This window comes from Manis pentadactyla, chromosome 12 (genome assembly GCF_030020395.1).
Source record: "Manis pentadactyla isolate mManPen7 chromosome 12, mManPen7.hap1, whole genome shotgun sequence".
Lineage (NCBI taxonomy): Eukaryota > Metazoa > Chordata > Mammalia > Pholidota > Manidae > Manis > Manis pentadactyla.
Window position 1 is genome coordinate 31051201 of NC_080030.1, and position 16932 is coordinate 31068132.

The 16932-nt window shown below is 44.1% G+C and overlaps 1 protein-coding gene across 2 annotated transcripts; it reads left to right on the plus strand.

The window, feature by feature from the left end:
* The first annotated feature begins 216 nt into the window (after positions 1–216).
* Positions 217–16511, plus strand: SFT2D1 (SFT2 domain containing 1). Of its 2 annotated transcripts, XM_036926504.2 has the most exons (8): positions 217–371; positions 7820–7906; positions 8444–8526; positions 9676–9757; positions 11700–11735; positions 13107–13165; positions 14539–14568; positions 15990–16511. In XM_036926504.2, the coding sequence occupies exons 1-8, from the start codon at positions 309–311 to the stop codon at positions 16027–16029; spliced, it is 480 nt and encodes a 159-aa protein (XP_036782399.1). In that variant the 5' UTR covers positions 217–308; the 3' UTR covers positions 16030–16511. The 2 variants fall into 2 exon arrangements, with proteins under 2 accessions (XP_036782399.1, XP_057346274.1); XM_057490291.1 differs by lacking the exon at positions 11700–11735.
* The last annotated feature ends 421 nt before the right edge of the window (positions 16512–16932 follow it).

The following is a 16932-nucleotide window of genomic DNA, read 5'->3' on the forward strand; positions in this document are numbered from 1 at the left end:
GTCCGTGGGTCTATTCACCCAACACGCAACTGCTGTCCGGCCGCGGTGTCGCGACTGCGGCTGATGGGAGCAGCGACTGCTGAAATCCTTGCAGCGGTGACCCCGCCGGGGTTCTACTCCCTGCGTGACCGCTTCCACTCAGCCGGTTGCGCGGTGCGGAGTCCGGCCGGCCCGGAGGCCCGCGTGCGCATGCGCGCTGCGGGGACAGCTGCGCCTGCGCGCCAGACGCGAGAGGCCCGGGCTTCCGGTTGTTCTCAGGGCTTGAGTTCCGGGCTTCTGGTGGCGCCGCTGCGCCCCCGGGGCAGGACATGGAGAAGCTGCGGCGGGTCCTGAGCGGCCAGGACGACGAGGAGCAGGGCCTGACCTCGCAGGTAGCGGGGACAGGCGGGGCGGGGGCTCTGGGCGTGCGGCGGTGTGTGCAGGCCAACCCCTCTTTCGGGCTGTGCAGCGCCCGGGTGTGCAGGCGCCTTGTCCCGCGAGCTGCTGTCGACCGAGATCTTGGTTACGTTGCATCTGTTTGCCCCTGGAGGTGAACGAGGCCCTGTAAGTGTGTGTGTGTGTGTGTGTTGGAACTAGAGAGACTGAAAGGGTGGAACAGGTCCCCGAGAAGTGAAATAACACTGGATCAAAAGTTGTCTATTATGTCATTGAGCCCTGGTAACAGATTAAAAAAGAAGAAAACACCCTTGTCTCTGCTTTCCCCTGAGGTTTGACAAGGGTTACTTCCTCTGGTTAAAAATAGGAGTGGAGCGGGGTCTGTTTTATGTTTTTGTTGTTTGCATGCTGACAAATTCTTGTTGGCTTATCAGAGAAGTGGAACGTAAAATCTGATGGTGTTCGTGTTCCATAAAGGCCTTTGCATCTGCCCCTTTTCCTTTCCTAACTTCCTTCTTTGACTTGTTTATTCAGCACCTTTTAGGGGCAGGATTTTGGGCTAGTCTGTGAGGGTTCTTAGACTAAAAGGAAAGCTCTGCTTTCAATAATTCTATAAGCAGTTAGGCAAATCATACTGGTAATAAAGGAACCCATAAATAGTATGAGAAATGTCAGGCAGTAATGGCGTGCCCATTTCATTTATTGAGTCACTGTTTTGTATCCCACTTTATGCTGAGATCTGGCCTATACAGTGCAGTTGTCACAGCCACATGTGGCTATTTAAACTTAAAATTAAATAAAATTTAAAATTCCTTTCTGAGTCACACCAGCTACATTTCAGATCCTCAGTAGGCACATGTGTTCGTGACTGCTGCAAACCATGGTGCATGAGTGGGACATTCCAATGCAGAAAGTTCTGTTGGACTGAGCCGCTCTAAGCCTTGAGGATGTGAAGGTGATGGAGCCACTTTTCTTGAACCTCTTGTCTGCAGGGAGAAAGTTTTGAGTTGTAATTGACTGAAATTGGGGTGAATGAGTGGAGTGGACAGGTGCTGTGAGTTCAGAGGAGGTGATCATTCATTCAACAAATATACTTAACAAATATTTTACACAGTTTGATACAGTTCAAGATGCTGGTGTTACAGCAATGACCAAAACAAAGACCTCCCCAACATGGAACTTATATTTTAACTGGGGGAAACAGTTAACAAACAAGTAAGTATAAGGCATGTTTGCCAGTGATAAGTGCCGTGGTAAAAGTTAAGGCAGGTTGAGGAGGTTGAGAGTAACATATGTAGGATGGTCATGGAAGGCCCTCCTGTCGGGGACATGAGAGCATAAATCTGAGTAGCCAATGGGCTGTCTGCGCAGCGTGCATGTAAAACTATCCCAGGCAGAGGTGACAGCAGTAGAGGGGCCCTGAGAACAGTGTTCAGCATGTCCCAGGCCAGTACAGAGGCCATTGTGGATGGAGCAGAGAGAGTGAGTAAAGGGAAGGCTGGAAGTGGGACTCCAGGTCCTGAAGGGTCTCGTAGGCCCTATATGGATACTCTTACTCTTTACTTAGGGTATTTTACTGTTTTGTTTTCTGTCATTGCACTGCAGAGCTGTGGGCTTGAGCAGAGGGTGACTGACTTGGATGTTAAAGGGTCACTCTGGCTGGTCTGTGGAGAACAGACGTAGGGGCCAGGGGAGAGGCAGCCCCGGGACTGGTCAGGAGACTGGAATGATGATGGGCCAGAATCAGGGTGATGGAAGTACTGTGCTGTAAAATACAAGGGGCCAGATCCCATCAACGGTTTGAATACCAAGACAGCAGGATGAGTCGCTGATGGACTGGATGTGCAAGAGCAGAAGCTGTCAAGGATATGTCCGTGGTTTGGGACCGATCAGCTGGAAAGATGGAGTTGCCATCAGCTGAGCTGTGGGTGGAGCAGGTTTAGGGAGGAAAATCACCCGGATGTTAAGTCTGGGATGCCGGGTAGCATTGAGTGGAGGTGGCTGGAAGGCGGTTGGACGTGGTACTCTAGAGTCTGTGGGAGGAAATACTGTGAGATAGATGAGATCACCAACGGATTGTGTGCAAGAAGGAAAGAGATAAGGGCCAAGGTTATCTGTGGACATTTCCCAAGTGTGGAGGTCAGGAGGTGGAGAGGAACGGCCACCTAGAAAGTGATGCCCTAGAAAGTAAAGGGAAAGAGTTTCGAGGAGGGTGTATCAGACGCTATTGATAGGTCTTGGGACTTAAGAACTGAGAAATTACCATTACATTTATCAATGGAGGACACTGGTAACTTTGGAGAAGTGTTGGTGGCTAGATGGGGATGAAAGCCTGACTGAGGTGGGTCCAGAGAGTGTAGAAAGAGAGAAGGCGGCTGGGGAATAAAACAACTTCTTCAATAACGTGTTGGGAAAGCTGGGCGGCTTCCCCATTCATTCATGCGAGAGAATGAAACTGGATTTCTGTTTAACTCCACACACAAAACTAAACTCAAAATGGATCAAAAAGCTGAATGTAAGGCATGAAACCATAAAACTCTTAGGAGAAAACCTAGGCAAAAATCTCTTGAACATAAGCATGAGCAATTTTTTCCTGGACATATGTCCCCAGGCAAGGGAAACCAAACCAAAAACGAACAAGTGGGACTCCATCAAACTAAAAAGCTTCTGTACAGCAAAGGACACCATCTGTAGAACAAAAAGGCATCATACAGTATGGGAGAATATATTTGTCAACGATTTATCTGGTAGCGGCTAACATCCAAAATATATAAAGAACTTATACACTTCAACACCAAAAAACCCCCGAATAACCCAATTTAAAAAATGGGTGGAGGACCTGAACATACATTTTTCCAAAGAAAAACAGATGGCCAATACAACATGAAAAGATGTTCCAAACGCTAATCATCAGGGAAATGCAAATCAAAACCACAGTGAGATACCATCTCTCCCCCGTCAGAATGTCCACTATCCAAAAGACAAGAACTAACAAGTGTTGGTGAGGATGTGGAGAAAATTGAACCCTCCTACATTGTTGGTAGGCATGTAAATTGGTGCAGCCACTATGGAAAGCAGTGTGGAGGTTCCTCAAAAAACTAAAAATAGAAATACCATTTGACCCAGTAATTCCACTTCTAGGAATTTACCTGAAGAAAACAAAATCCCTAATTCAGAAAGATATATACACCCCCATATTTATCACCACATTATATTTGCCAAAGTATGGAAGCAAGCAAAGTGTCCATCAGTAGATGAATAGATAAAGACAATGTGGTACATATACACCATGGAATATTATTCAGCCATAAAAAAGAAATCCATTTGCAACGACGTAGATGGATCTAGAGGGTTTTATGCTCAGTGAAATAAGTCAGGTGGGGAAAGACAAATACCATATGATTCCACTTATTTGTTTTACCATATAAAAGCAAAACAAAACAAAATGAACAAAGCAGCAGTAGACCCATAGACGCTGAGAAGTGACTTGTGGTTACCATGGGGGAGGAGTTGGGGTGGGTGGGTGGGGAGGGTGAGAGGAATAAAGGGGCACAAAAATCTCAATCATAATTTAGGTTGGTCATGGGGATGGTAGTACAACATGGGAAATATAGCTAATGATTCTGTAACCTCTTCCTATGTTGACAGATAGTAACCGCAGTAGTTGGGATGAGGATTTAATATTGTGGATAGCTGTTGAACCACTGTGTTGTATATTCCAAACCAATATAAGATTGTATAGTGATACTTCAATAAAAAAAGAAAGAGGTGGAGACAGTGCGTATAGATACCTCAGTGACTCTGGTTATAGAGCAGAAATGTGGGCAGTAGCTGGAGGATGGAGCAAGATAAGGAAGATATTTTTTTTAATTTTGAAAGGTGGGAAATGTGTATAAGGAGTGGTTATGGCAGGGCCATGAGGGCCATGGAGGTATGAAGGGAGAGGGACCAGGTGGGGGGTCTGTGGGTAGGTCTGGGGGTGACCAGTGTTGATGAAGGGTAGGAGGGAGCATTCGAAATTGAGATCCTAGAGATCATTGACGTTTTGGTGCACTTATGACCGCAGATGTGGTTTTGGCAGTGGAGGCAAGGTGGGAAATTAGGGCCAGACTGCTGTGGGAGAGAAGGTCAGGGAGCCAGGAGTCTCGGAGCTTTGAAAGGACTGTTTCCTTCAGTGGTGAGACCAGCAGGAATGGAGGCTGGAGCAGAGAGATACAGTGAGCCCCACGCAGACCTTCCGAGAAGGAGGGGTGTGCCCAGCAGGGTTGGCCCTGCAGGGTGGGGGCAGCGGCGTGCACAGTGCTGGCAGGGTCCTGAAAGCCAGTGTTTCTGGAGTCAAGGCAGCGATGGAACCAGCAGTGAAGAGGGGTGTTTACCCAGAGCACCTCCTGTCCCAGTGGAACGGAATGTGTGGACGAGAAGATGGGCCCTACTTGAAAGAGTGTCGGGGAGACCAACTTACAGGTGGAGCAGGAGGTGGGGTGCGCAGAGAAGAGGGCAGGGTGTTGCGGGCTGGGCGGGAGTGTCCTGGGAGTGCGGCAGCACTCCTCAGGGGTGGAGGGCTTGCCGGACCAGAGGAGGAGGGCGCAGGGAGCTGGGCGAGGTGGTGCCTACTGGTGGGAAGCATCCTGCCATCTGGGGCTGCCGCATCCTCCCGCTCAGGTGGTCGGGGGGACAGAGCTCTGGGGCCCCTCCTTATAAGGCATCTGGGAAGATGTCAAGGAGGGAGAGACTGAGCCAGGTCTTAAAGTCAGATCGTATGACTTCCTGAGCACTCCACTAGAACCGAGCCTCTGTTCGAGGTGCCCCAGACCGCTGCACAGCCCAGCTTCTGCCCCCCTCGCCACTTCACCATCACCCTCCTCCAGGCTGATGTGCTCCGTCAGCTTTCTCTTGCTCACCTGGCCTTCTGTTGCTGCCTGGGGACTTAGCGGTGGCACCAGATGGGATGCGCCTCATCTGGCTGCCTGGGCCTCGCTTGCCCTGGCTCTTTCTAAGCCAGGGCCTGCTGGGTGACCCACTGGTTTCTGGAGTGTGAAGTGTAAAGTGGACCTGGGAGGAGGTTTGGTGTAACTTGGGGTCGGGGGGGCCTCTCTCCCTCTGAGGTTTGCTTTCCTCTGTTAGGTTTTCCAGCTAGTTTTTGGATCAGTCAGGTTCTAGGTCCAGACAGTGCTGTTTGTTTATTGCAGGAAAGAGGCACCTGAGAATGGGGGAGTCAACGCCTGCTCTTGGGGGTTTGCTTTGCTTTCTCTGCCTCTGATAGCAAAGAAGTAAAGTGCTTGGTGCCCATGTCCATGTGTTTCTTTTCTGAGATAACATTTAAAAAGTCAATACAGTTGCTGGTTTTGTTGGGCTCGTTCCCGATCCTTGTACAAGGTCGTAGCCCCCAAATGCTTACGGGGTCTGTAGGGTCAGTGTCCCTCTGTCTCCTCTGGAGAATGCACGCTAGATGGTCTTGCACGGTGAAGCATTGTATAATTTTCCCAGTTAGGGTTAGGAAATCTGTGATTATTTCTGTATCCTGGACAGTTTGTAAGGCTTGACAATCATTTGCTTGTAGGTTGAATATTCCATATTTACAAATGGAAACAACTTGGACATTTCATTGTAAAGGCCATTGCATGGAAGATGGTAATAAGGGGAGGATACCTTCCATCACACAAATAGCCACACTAAGAGAAAAATCCGCTGGCTATGGAAAACCAGAATTGAACTTAAGAACTATGGGGAGATTTAAACTTGTAAAGTGAAATGGATGCCCCTCCTCTCTGCACGTCCTCCCACTGTGATGTACTCATGCTGGGCATTTAGAAGTCAGGCTTGCTTAGAACACTGTTGTCATTTCTTTACGAGCCAGTAGATCATTTCTTATGTAATACTCAGTCTTTGGGATTTATTCTGTTCCGTGTAGCTGAGATGTACTTGATGTGTGCTTTTCCTGGTCAGAAACAATGAAGTTTAGGTGTTTTTATAGGCAAGGTAATTCTTTTAGAATTGAGTGATCAGTTTTGCTAAAAACAGATGATATTGTTGGAAATAAAAGTGTTTGCAAATTAAAGCAAATTTTAAAAAACATTTAAAATGTGTTAAGAAGTGGTATAGATTACATTGACAGAATCTTTATTTAGTTATTTTTTCTTTTCATGCTCCGTAAGGATTCCCAGGTTACTCTATTGAGGTAAGGAATGCATCAAAGGTATTTTGAGTTTTTGCATATAAAACTTCTATTTTTGCTTAACTGTTCTTGAAAATACATTAAAAGCATGTGTCCTATTTTTAAATATATGTCATAATGTGAGTTAGAAATTTAAATTCTTAATGTATATTTCTAGTTCCTGGAAATAGCTGTTGACACTCTTTCAGTCTTCCTGGGAAAGTCCGTGGTAATAGTGTATTTAGTAATCTAAGTGTGTCATCTTAATCATTACTGAATGCTGGGTTATTGTACTGTGTGAAGTATGCACTTCTAGCATGCACTATGTTTTCCCACATGAGTTGGTTAGAGTTTGCATAACATGGAAGTGTAGTTGCTCTAGAATAAAATATCATTTCAAAAATATGTTTTTAATAATGCTTGAGGAGATATCCAGGGCTTTCCTGAGTTGATTTTAAATGAACTTTTTATAACCAAAGTTGTCAAATGTGCCTGACGGTGGCCCCCCTGGGGGCTGCCCGGATCCCATCATTAGGTGGGTGTACGTCACCCTGGTGACTCACACTGTAGCTTTCTTTTCACCCTGGAGACTCTGGAGATGCCCCCACTGCACCCACCGCCGGTGACCAGCCGCCTTGCGGTGCAGTGCAGAGGATGGGCCCCTGCTTCAAAGCAGGTCTGGTACTGAGGTTCGGCTTACCCCGCAGGCCCGAGCTGGACTCCACTCGAAAGCACGTTGGTTCCTCCCCTTCTCTCTCCAGCCTTCCTCTGCTCCTGCAAGGCTTCTCCTGAGAGTTTGTGTGTGAGAGCCCCCATCTCAGGCTCTGCCCTGGGGAGCCTCGCCGACTGGGTCTCAGAGACACTGAGAGGTGTGGGCAGCCCCGAGAGCCCGGGACCCAGCCAGAGCCTGTGTCCACAGTTTGCCTGTCTTGTTTCCTCTTTCCTGCATTTTAAAAACATCATCCAGTATTTGGAGTTGGTACGTTGCATCATTCCATCCACCTCAGTGTGCGTCTGCCGTCCTTGCCTGGCAAGTGCTTTTCGAACCCTGAGCACGGTGCTGTTTCCACACCTGGCAGAGTTCACAGGGATTCCTTGAGACCAGCTGATCCCCAGACCCCGTTCCTATTTCCCTTCCCAGCCATGGAATCTGAGTATCCCTAAATGACTACAATACGCAGAAGAAAACCAAGATCCACTGTAGAGGTTAAATGAAGCTCTGCCTTAATTTAGTGTAATGAATCAGACTGGAGTGGCGCCTGAAGAACATGTTCTGATTCCTTCCCTAAGGTCCTGGATGCCTCGTCTCTTAGTTTCAACACCAGGTTGAAGTGGTTCGCCATATGCTTCGTGAGCGGCATTTGCTTCTCTATCCTTGTGAGTTAAGGCTTTACTTTGCTTAATAATTTTGTGTCAGACTAATAATCCCAGTTAGTATCAACCAGCAGTCCTCTTTATCTGAATTGCTATGAAGCTTTTGATGGGATGTATTGAGTCACCTGAAATAAAGGGGTAGGGAGCAATACAAAAATATGTAGAAATTGATAATGTGGGGAGTTTTATGGATTGTTAAAATACTTTCAATTAAGACAAATCAATGTGTGTTAAGAGAGTCAGTAATTCAGATGTGTTAATTACTTTTAACCTGCCATCTAAGAAAAATATTTAAGTAGAGTGAGATTTATTCATGTATACAGAAGGTTATATTGTGGCTTATTTGTATATACTTCTGTGCAAGTAGAAGATTTAAATTAGCAAATAACATTGAAAATTGATTTTTTTAGACTATATAGAGACTACATACCAGTACATTTATCCTTAAACTTTATAATATTTGTTATTACTATTGACATTTATATTTTAAGTCATTACAATGGTAAACTTATTTTTAAAAACCATAATGTATTAATTCAGGGAACTGGATTGCTGTGGCTCCCTGGTGGTGTAAAGCTTTTTGCAGTATTTTATACCCTTGGAAATATTGCTGCATTAGCCAGGTATGTATAGAAGTTTGGCTTCTCAAAATGTTTAATTTACTATTGTTATCAAAATTCTCCCTCCTAATAAGCACTTTCCTAGTAGGATATATTTCTGTAACTCTATACAGATCATGAATTCAGCCACAGAATTTGTATTCAGTAAATACTAACTGACCCCTGTTGCATGCCAGCTGCCATGATAGGCAGTGTTAATGGTGGGGTAGCCTGCATTAGCGGTGCACTTACTGTGTGCCAGGGACTGTTTTAAGGGTTTATGTCTCTTACCCACCTTAGAGCTGGGGTGGTAGTGCTCTTAAAGAGAGGGCGAGTAGTCGCTGCCCCAGTGAGGTGCTGGTAAAGTGATGAGGCAGGTTTTCCACCAGCTGGTGCAGGTCCTGGCTACCACTGTGCTCCAGGCCCTGCTCTTTGGAAGGGCCCCGCTGGCCCCAGTGGCTGGAAGGTCCACTACCAGTGGTGCTGAGCAGAGACGTTGGACGGGGTGCTGAGCCAGTGCCCCAGTGGCATTTGGATTGGGGTTCGAGATTCTGTTTAGGGGCTCTGTGGTGTGGCTGGGGGTGTGTGAATGTCTTTTGGGGTAGTTCTCAGATGCACAGCCTGCATCTGTGTACACTTTGCTTTCAGAGGGACCTTCTGTCTCCTCAGGCATTTTTGGGATTGTCAGTTGTCTGCCTGAGCCAAGGCCGAGCTCCGTCGGGCTTCCTGGGCTCATCCTGTAATGCTTCTCACGCAGACTGCCTTCTGACTGAAGCCCAAGTTAGCAATTTCACGTCGTGTTGCTCTAGAGGCTTTCTGCTGACAGATTCCCGGGAGGTGGTCTCTCACTGTTTGCGTGGGTCATGTGCATGGGAGTCAGGAAGTGGCTGTGGCCACGTCGGCACAAATTGGGAACATTGCCTCGTCAGGGTGTTTTGGCCGTCGTGTTTCCCTGTAGCTTTAAAATAATGCTATGCGTAATTTGTATAAAGGCATTTACGTGTCATAGAAAGCCAGGAAGATTGAAGTCTCCTTTTAATATTCAGGAAAAATAAAGCATTTATAGAGAGATTTTTATTAATAAACCAACATAGGATTTCTTTTCTTGAAAGCATTTATTTTTATTTAGCCAGACAAATTGGTAGACCATCTCTTCTTTCTCGTTTCAAACAGTACGTGCTTTCTAATGGGCCCCATGAAGCAACTGAAGAAAATGTTTGAAACAACAAGATTGCTTGCAACAATTATTATGCTTGTAAGTAAATAACAAAAATTAAAAAAAAGTTTCATTGAAGTATTTTTTCATTATTATTTTACAGATAATTGCCTGCTTTTCTGTATGTGCCATTGTTAGTTATATTTATCTTGTTGAATTATATCCTTACAGCTGTGGATTTAAGGGTTTGGGGTAGACAGCATTACCTAAGTGACTCGGGAAATCCTGCATGGATCTGACCTGTGGCTTGGGTATTCAAGTGAAAATTAGAGCTGATGTGTCTCATTTTCCAACTGGTGGAGCCTCCCTAGCAGACTGCTGCGTGCGCCCTGTGGAGGGCAGGGCTGGGCACTGGTCCCTCCGGAGTCTGTTTGTGTCTTCGCGCAATTGGCTGAGGTAGCCTGTCACTTGGCTTCTGGCCCATTGGACTATTTGTACTTCCGGCAGTGTGGCTTCTATGAGGTTGCCATTAAGTGTGCAGCTTATTGTTTGGTGGGTTTGCACATGGCTGTCCGGCTGTCACTCCTAAATTCAGTGTTCTCCTCCTCTGAGCAGGGGTATAGGTACGCTTGCAGTTAGAACAGTTTTCATTGTCTGCATTTGGGTTCTCTGCTCCCGCCGCCTGTCATTTGGTTGTTTTGGGCGGAGGAGCCCAGGTCCTATCCACTGTGCCTCTGCTTCCTGACTTGCTAGCTCCAGGTCCCCTGCAGATTTCTTTCTTCTTAAAGCTTGTTGTTGAATTTGCATATCAGAATTAGTGCATTGGTCTTTTTAACCGTTAATTAGCTTTTCAAACACAGCTAATCTTGGTAGATTTATAAGTACGGAAATGTTTTCAACTGTGATGTGTCTCCTCCCACCTCTGTACCAGAGGAAAAACTCTCTTTTCAGCCTAATTTTTAATTTATATCTTTACTCAACTTCCTCATATTTTATTGCCATTTTTCTAATTTTTCCAGTTATTTTGAATTTCCTAAGTTAGCATGTATAATAACATACATATTAACATGTACCTCTGTCTAGGTTACTGAGAAATTATCTTATGCTGTTAGACTAGGAGAAGTTTGTATTCCATGAAGATTTTATGTAAATAGGTTCCAGGATATCCTAAATGGAACCTATCTTAGTAATGTACTCTGCCTTATGCAAACAAGCATAAAGTTGAGAGACTGTTCAAACATTTAGAAATATATTGCCCCAAAGCGACTATCAGTTATTTATATGATTTAACTTTGGCAGTTACTTGAGTCATGTTTCCAGTTGAAGGCTTTGTGTCTGATTTGTTGCTGACATAAGATGATGCCTAATAATGATGGTAAAGAAATACTGCCACTTAGCACCTTCTGAGTGCCAGACCTTGACCCAACCACATTACAGGCAGATTCTGAGTTGATCACCGCAACAGCCCTTTAGGGCAGGTGGGTAGATTCTTTCTTTGTTTTAAAGAGAAGACAACTGAGGTCTACACCAGTTAACTAACTTACCCAAGCACGCTTGGCTGGTAGGCCTCAGAGGTGGGATCTCACCTGTATCTCTGTACCCCCAAACGTTGTCACCCTCTGTGCGTTGTTCACCTCCTGCCTCCTTGGGGGACGCAGAGAAGTGGCGTGATGTTTAAGTCAAGTCAAATGAAACTTGCTGTGTGTGAGCAGCTGCACTAATGCAGTATCGGTGGCCTTCTGTTCATGAATGCGACCATAGCACTCCCAGAACAGCCGCTGTGGCTAGATTGTTCTCCAGGCTTCCTGGTGACTTGATCAGCAGGTCACCTACTAGGTGCCTCCAGTTTGCTAAGGACTAGCTCAGTTCTGTACTTCAAAGTAAAATAATACAGAACGGAAGACTCGAGTCAGCTGTTCAGCTGTCCCGTTAACTTTGTTCTGTAGTGTATTAGCCATGCAGATGAATGCAGATTAGTTCATGCATTTTTATTAAGCTTTTGAAAGGACTCAAACTGCAATTTTTCTTTCCCTCCCTGTAGTTGTGTTTCCTGTGTACCCTGTGTGCTGCTTTTTGGGTAAGTTACATCAGCCATGCCTGCCTTTTAGCTGTGTGGCCCCTCGTTGGGGAGAGTGCCCACCATCATCTCACAGGAGATCAAAGTCTGGCTTCTAAAAGCCCACCAAAGACTGGGGCCCCTAAAATTGTGTATAGTGACATGAAGTTAGTGGCCAGACTGCTGATTAGTTCTGCCACTGAAACAGACAGAGGTGCGTTGTGCTTGCGTTCAGGTCAGACCAGCTCCTGTGGCCCCCCTGGCCTTGGAGCGGCTCTCGCTGAGGGTCTGCGTCCCCGGCCACTGTGCGGAGCAGGCAGGCTGCTGGGGCCCTGGGCAGGGAGGGTGTTGCCGAGGAGGGAGTACTTTATGAGGAACAAGGTGCGGGACCTAAAGAGTAGAAAGGGCCAGAAAGCAACCGGAACAAAGTAACTGAAGAGACAGAAGATCCCAGATGAACCTTACCCCTCTGACTGATGAGGTGAATGGCCCTCTGGCCTCTAGGGAGGTTACAGGCCTCAATCCAGTTTGCTTATTGATACTCCCGATTTTTCATTACAGTGAGTTGTTTTTCCCTGTCTACTTCCCAAAAAGGGTTTGAGGTGCTTCTTAAGCTATCAAGAAAATTACACATTTTAAAGAAGAAAGGATAGTATATAATGTGTTTCAAAAATGTTCTATAAAAAAAGTTTTGATTTTCTTTTTTCATGATATAAGGACTGAACTTATATGTGTGAAAATTCATTCACACCTCATCCCCAGTGCTAACTTGGAAGAATATTCTAAAACAATTTTTGCATATCCCTGTGGAACATGCATCTTTGGTTTTGGAGTGGTCTAGCAGCCTGTTTATAAGCAGTAGAGTAAAAATAAAGAAGTAAATAAAAATGGACAAGGAATTCTAAAAATAGATCACATTAAAACAACCATGGAAACTTTATTTCGCTTTATTCTGGAAATCACAATAAAATACAGTTTTTCTTCCAAAAATAACTTAAGGAACAAGTGAGTGGTAAAACAGGTAAATTCCACATAGGATACATGTCTAGTAACTAAGTGGGGTTTCAAATGTTGGTTTGGGGCAAGTTAACATTGATCTCAGGGCTAACATTAAAGAGCTTTACTGTGTTCAGCCTGTGCAGTTTCCCTAGTCACTGGTATTTAATGCCATACGTTTAGCAGTAATTAAACTAATGGATACAGGTAATTTTATAAAGGAAATGTAGTTTATGGGTATTTAAATTCAGATCTACTGAATCTTGGTCATACTCAAATTTAATAAAATAAATGGAACTATCACCTACTTTTTGAAGGGGAAGAATTTAATTTGGTTGTGATAAATTCTTTATATTTTTATACTTCTTAACTCATTTCTGTTTTTGCTGTTGTTAGTGGCATAAGAAGGGACTGGCATTATTATTCTGCATATTGCAGTTCTTGTCAATGACCTGGTAAGTCTTACACTCATTAGGTTAAAATTTCCCTAAGCAGTGATCAGCATTTTACTCTGAACCAATAAGCCTAGGAAAGGCATTACACCCGGGGTTAAAGTATGTGCTGTGGAGCAGATGGACCCCCTGAGAGGTAGGATGAGTGTCCCGTGGGACTTCAAACAGGGCTCTGTTTTAGTCTGTTATAAAATAACAGACTTAAAACAACCTTGGGGAGGGCTATTGGCGGGGGGTCACATCAGGGGTGGGGTGGGGTGGGGGGGTTGCGATGCTAATAGATGCACAATGATGGCTTTGCTTCTTGTCTGATATGTGAAAGAAAGATAGATGGTAAGAAATGTAGGTGATGCCCTATGAATCCATACAGGCAAGGCCATGGTCACAGGGTGAGCCCCAGGGAACACGGCTTACTGCTCCTCGTGCGCCATGCTGCTGACAGCTACAGTAGAATTTGTCCTTATCTGGGGGGTCCTGTAAATCTGGGGCTGCCCTCTGATAGTGACGAAGTGGTCCATGGTGTTCCTGGGCCTCCTGGCCGCAGTTTCCTCCCCTCTTTCCAAATACTCAGTCACACCAGTTCTTCCTGACCAGACTCCCCTGTTCTGAAGCCTTTGTGTCTTGGACTGTAACCAGTCTGGCTGCATAAATGGTCTGGGGAATGTGTGATTGAGTCGAAGGCACCCCTCAGTTCTTCCCTCTTACACCAGGAAGGTGTTTTTCACATATAAAACAGAGCTAAGTCTTGTTTCACCTTCTGGTAGCAAAGCCCTCCCTGATTTTGCTGTTTAAGTCCCTCCTTTGTGATGTTCGCCAGCCTGAGGTCCGTCTCTGTCGGGACTCCTTCCTCCCCATGGTAAATGAAACAGCATATGGTGAAGGCTGGTCTTGGCACGTTACAAAGGAGCCATAGGATGACGTTTTTCTCTTTTTCAGAGAAATGGGAGACAAGTTCAGTTGAATCCCTTGGTTGTCCTCTGTAACATGTTGCTTTTTATTGCATAATCTGTGATTAATGATTGGTTTATTCTCTAAAGGAGAATGCAGTTTATTCTCAATTATTTTATAGTTCTTTTTTTAACAACTTAAAATGGGTAACCTTCTTATTTTATAACAGACACAAACTTTAGCAGGTGTGAGAATCACTTAGTTTGTCAAAATGCAGTTTCTTATTTGGGAGGTCTGGGGTGAGCCCCATAATTGGGAGTTTGACCAGTTTAGCTCCAGGGGGATGCTCTTCAGCTGGCCTGGGGTCAGACTTGAGGATCCCTGCATCCCTGCAGTGTGGTGCTTTATGTTCATGGTGTCGGCTTGTGGCCTTTGGTATAAAGAAGAATGTTAGATCACGTTCCAACCTCCTTGAATTTTTCTTGCAGGTACAGCCTGTCATACATCCCGTATGCAAGGTGAGCTTGTTGGAATTTCATCTTGGTTTCTGGTCCTCTAATTTATACAAATACATGAATTTTAGTAATTGTTACACTGCAGTATTTTTCGAAAGGCTGTTTTTTGTTGACTTTGATTTTCTTTCCTAAAGGAAATTATTTTTAAAGTACTATTAAAATAATAATTAAGATGAATAGAAGGTTGCCATGTGAATGAAACCATTTTAAACATGTGTGATGGGTAGGTTGGGAATTTACTCTCACTTTTACCACCTGAACATTTGTAATTAGGAAATTTTGTCAAGAGATTCCAGATCCTTCCATGACTGCAGATATTCAGTAAATAGAATGTAGAGATGCCAGCAAAGCAAATTCTACTATTTTTAAAAAAAGGAAGTTAGTGATTTTTAAGCTGGTGGAAACATATTTATTCTTTGTCGAGAAGTAACTGCCATTTTCTTACATTTTTCAGAGAAATGTGCTTAGTTATGGTGAGAAGAACAAAAACTAATTATAATCTTAAATCTGATCAGAGAAAGATTGTTTTGAGGTGCAGCTTTGCTACTTTGTGAAACTTGGGAACACAGGTTGTATATGAAAAACAGCAAAATTAAGCCTAATATGAACATTGGAAGAAATTGGTAGAAATTCTGTTTGTATTCAGTTTCAAATGGATGATTCTTTTTGATGAGTAGCTATAAGGAGAAAAAGCACACCAGGGTCAGTGGCAGGTGGGCAGGCCGTGAAACAGGGCACTGGAGGTGATCTGCCAGTCCTTAGGATGTGCGCTGCGAGATCTCCTGCTGTCTCTCAAGGGGAGGAGGCCATCTACAAGTGAGCTCGTGGCTGTGGCAAGGTTTCTGGAAAGTGACCAGTCCCTTCCCTAGAAGTTTAGGGTCCAGCACTTGAGAGTAACAATAGAATCTGTACGTTTCCAGTTTATTGGTATATGCTTTTAACAGTTCATATAAAAATAATTTTAAAGGCATAAAATTGTTAATAGTTAAGTGTTTTGGGGAAAAAAATATGAAAGGCTAATGAAGTTTGTCACATGAATCATTTTGAATTTCTAGGGTACAGTTATAAACATTTTGCTTTTCAAAATCCAGGGTCTTTACTTCTTTTTAGAAATTAGTTCTTTTGTTAGGTTATTTTTGGTATTAAATTTTATTTCTTCATATTAAGATTAGCATGTGTGCTGTAAAGATTTCCTAGAATAAATACCATTTCAGAAATATAAAAATTGTTTCCAAGTATTGTAATTGATTTCAAGTGATAGGCAAAGAGTTCCGGTTCATCAGATGTGTCGGGTGGTCCCTGAGTTCGTATATGGAGAGGTGGTTACGCATTTTTGTCTTGGCGAGAATGTTTTCTGCAGGTTTGCTCTTGAGGCAGATTATTATATTGTTTTTTTCTTCTCCTATTTTTTTTTCCCTCACTAGGGATGCCGTAATTAAATGCTGTTCTTCTCTCCTAAATTGAAAATCAGAAACTCTTTGAAAAGGGCTTTTGAAAGTTGATGTCTGTGTTTGGTGAAGGATGCCTTTCCTGTGTAATAATCACTCCAGAAACAATACTGTGACAATTCAAGCCCATTCTGTAAACTGGCAAAAACTGTACGCTTGATTAAACTGTTAAATGCTGTAACGTTAAATTCATTATGTGTCATTAATGTGCTCTTCCAAAGGTAAGGAGATTCTAATCATTGTCAATTATAAATAATTTTTAGCCAGTTTTTTAAATCTTTTCTAAACAGCATTTGAGATGTGAATATTTAAGGCCAAACCTACGCTGCAAGATGTATTCAGCTTTTATGGCTTTTTAAAAATTTCTACGTTTTTAAAATATAATCTTTAAGAAAAATGTGAAGGTTTTAACTTTAAGCTGAAATTACTTATTATATGTAATGAAAATAATATATAAAGCTTTACAGTTTTGAAATAAACCCACATTTGGAAAACTGACATTTTGTGGATCAAATTTTTAATGTTTTAAGTGGGTGATATACATTGATTCAGTTCAATAAAATTTAGTTTAGGGACTATGCAATTTGTAGAAAAATGAGTAAGACACATCTCTGTTCTAATAATGCTACTGAGTACAAATTTGTAAGAGATGATAGGACTGTAAGGATGGAAGCATTTATGAGCATGTTGTTTGGGGTGCAGACCTGAACAGAGAGTGCCAGGAGGCCCAGGAGGAAGATGGAAAGTAGGGGGCTGGTCGGTGAGGCAAACTGGGGCCGAGGCAGCAGCAGAGGGAAGGGTGGGAAGGAGGTGCCTGGCGGTGCCCCCAGGGAGGGCCTGCTCCGTGGGCTGGGCAGAGCAGGAGATGGGGCCCTGTCCCCCAGCCCCTGCTAGCAGCCCCCACCCCACTGGCTGATTC

Bases quoted from the DNA above. Each gene is read 5' to 3' on its own strand.
- SFT2D1 (XM_036926504.2), top strand. From the start codon at position 309: ATGGAGAAGCTGCGGCGGGTCCTGAGCGGCCAGGACGACGAGGAGCAG. The intron at 8,527-9,675 runs GTATGTATAGAA...CGTTTCAAACAG, and splicing joins AATATTGCTGCATTAGCCAG to TACGTGCTTTCTAATGGGCC. The intron at 13,166-14,538 runs GTAAGTCTTACA...TTTTTCTTGCAG, and splicing joins CAGTTCTTGTCAATGACCTG to GTACAGCCTGTCATACATCC.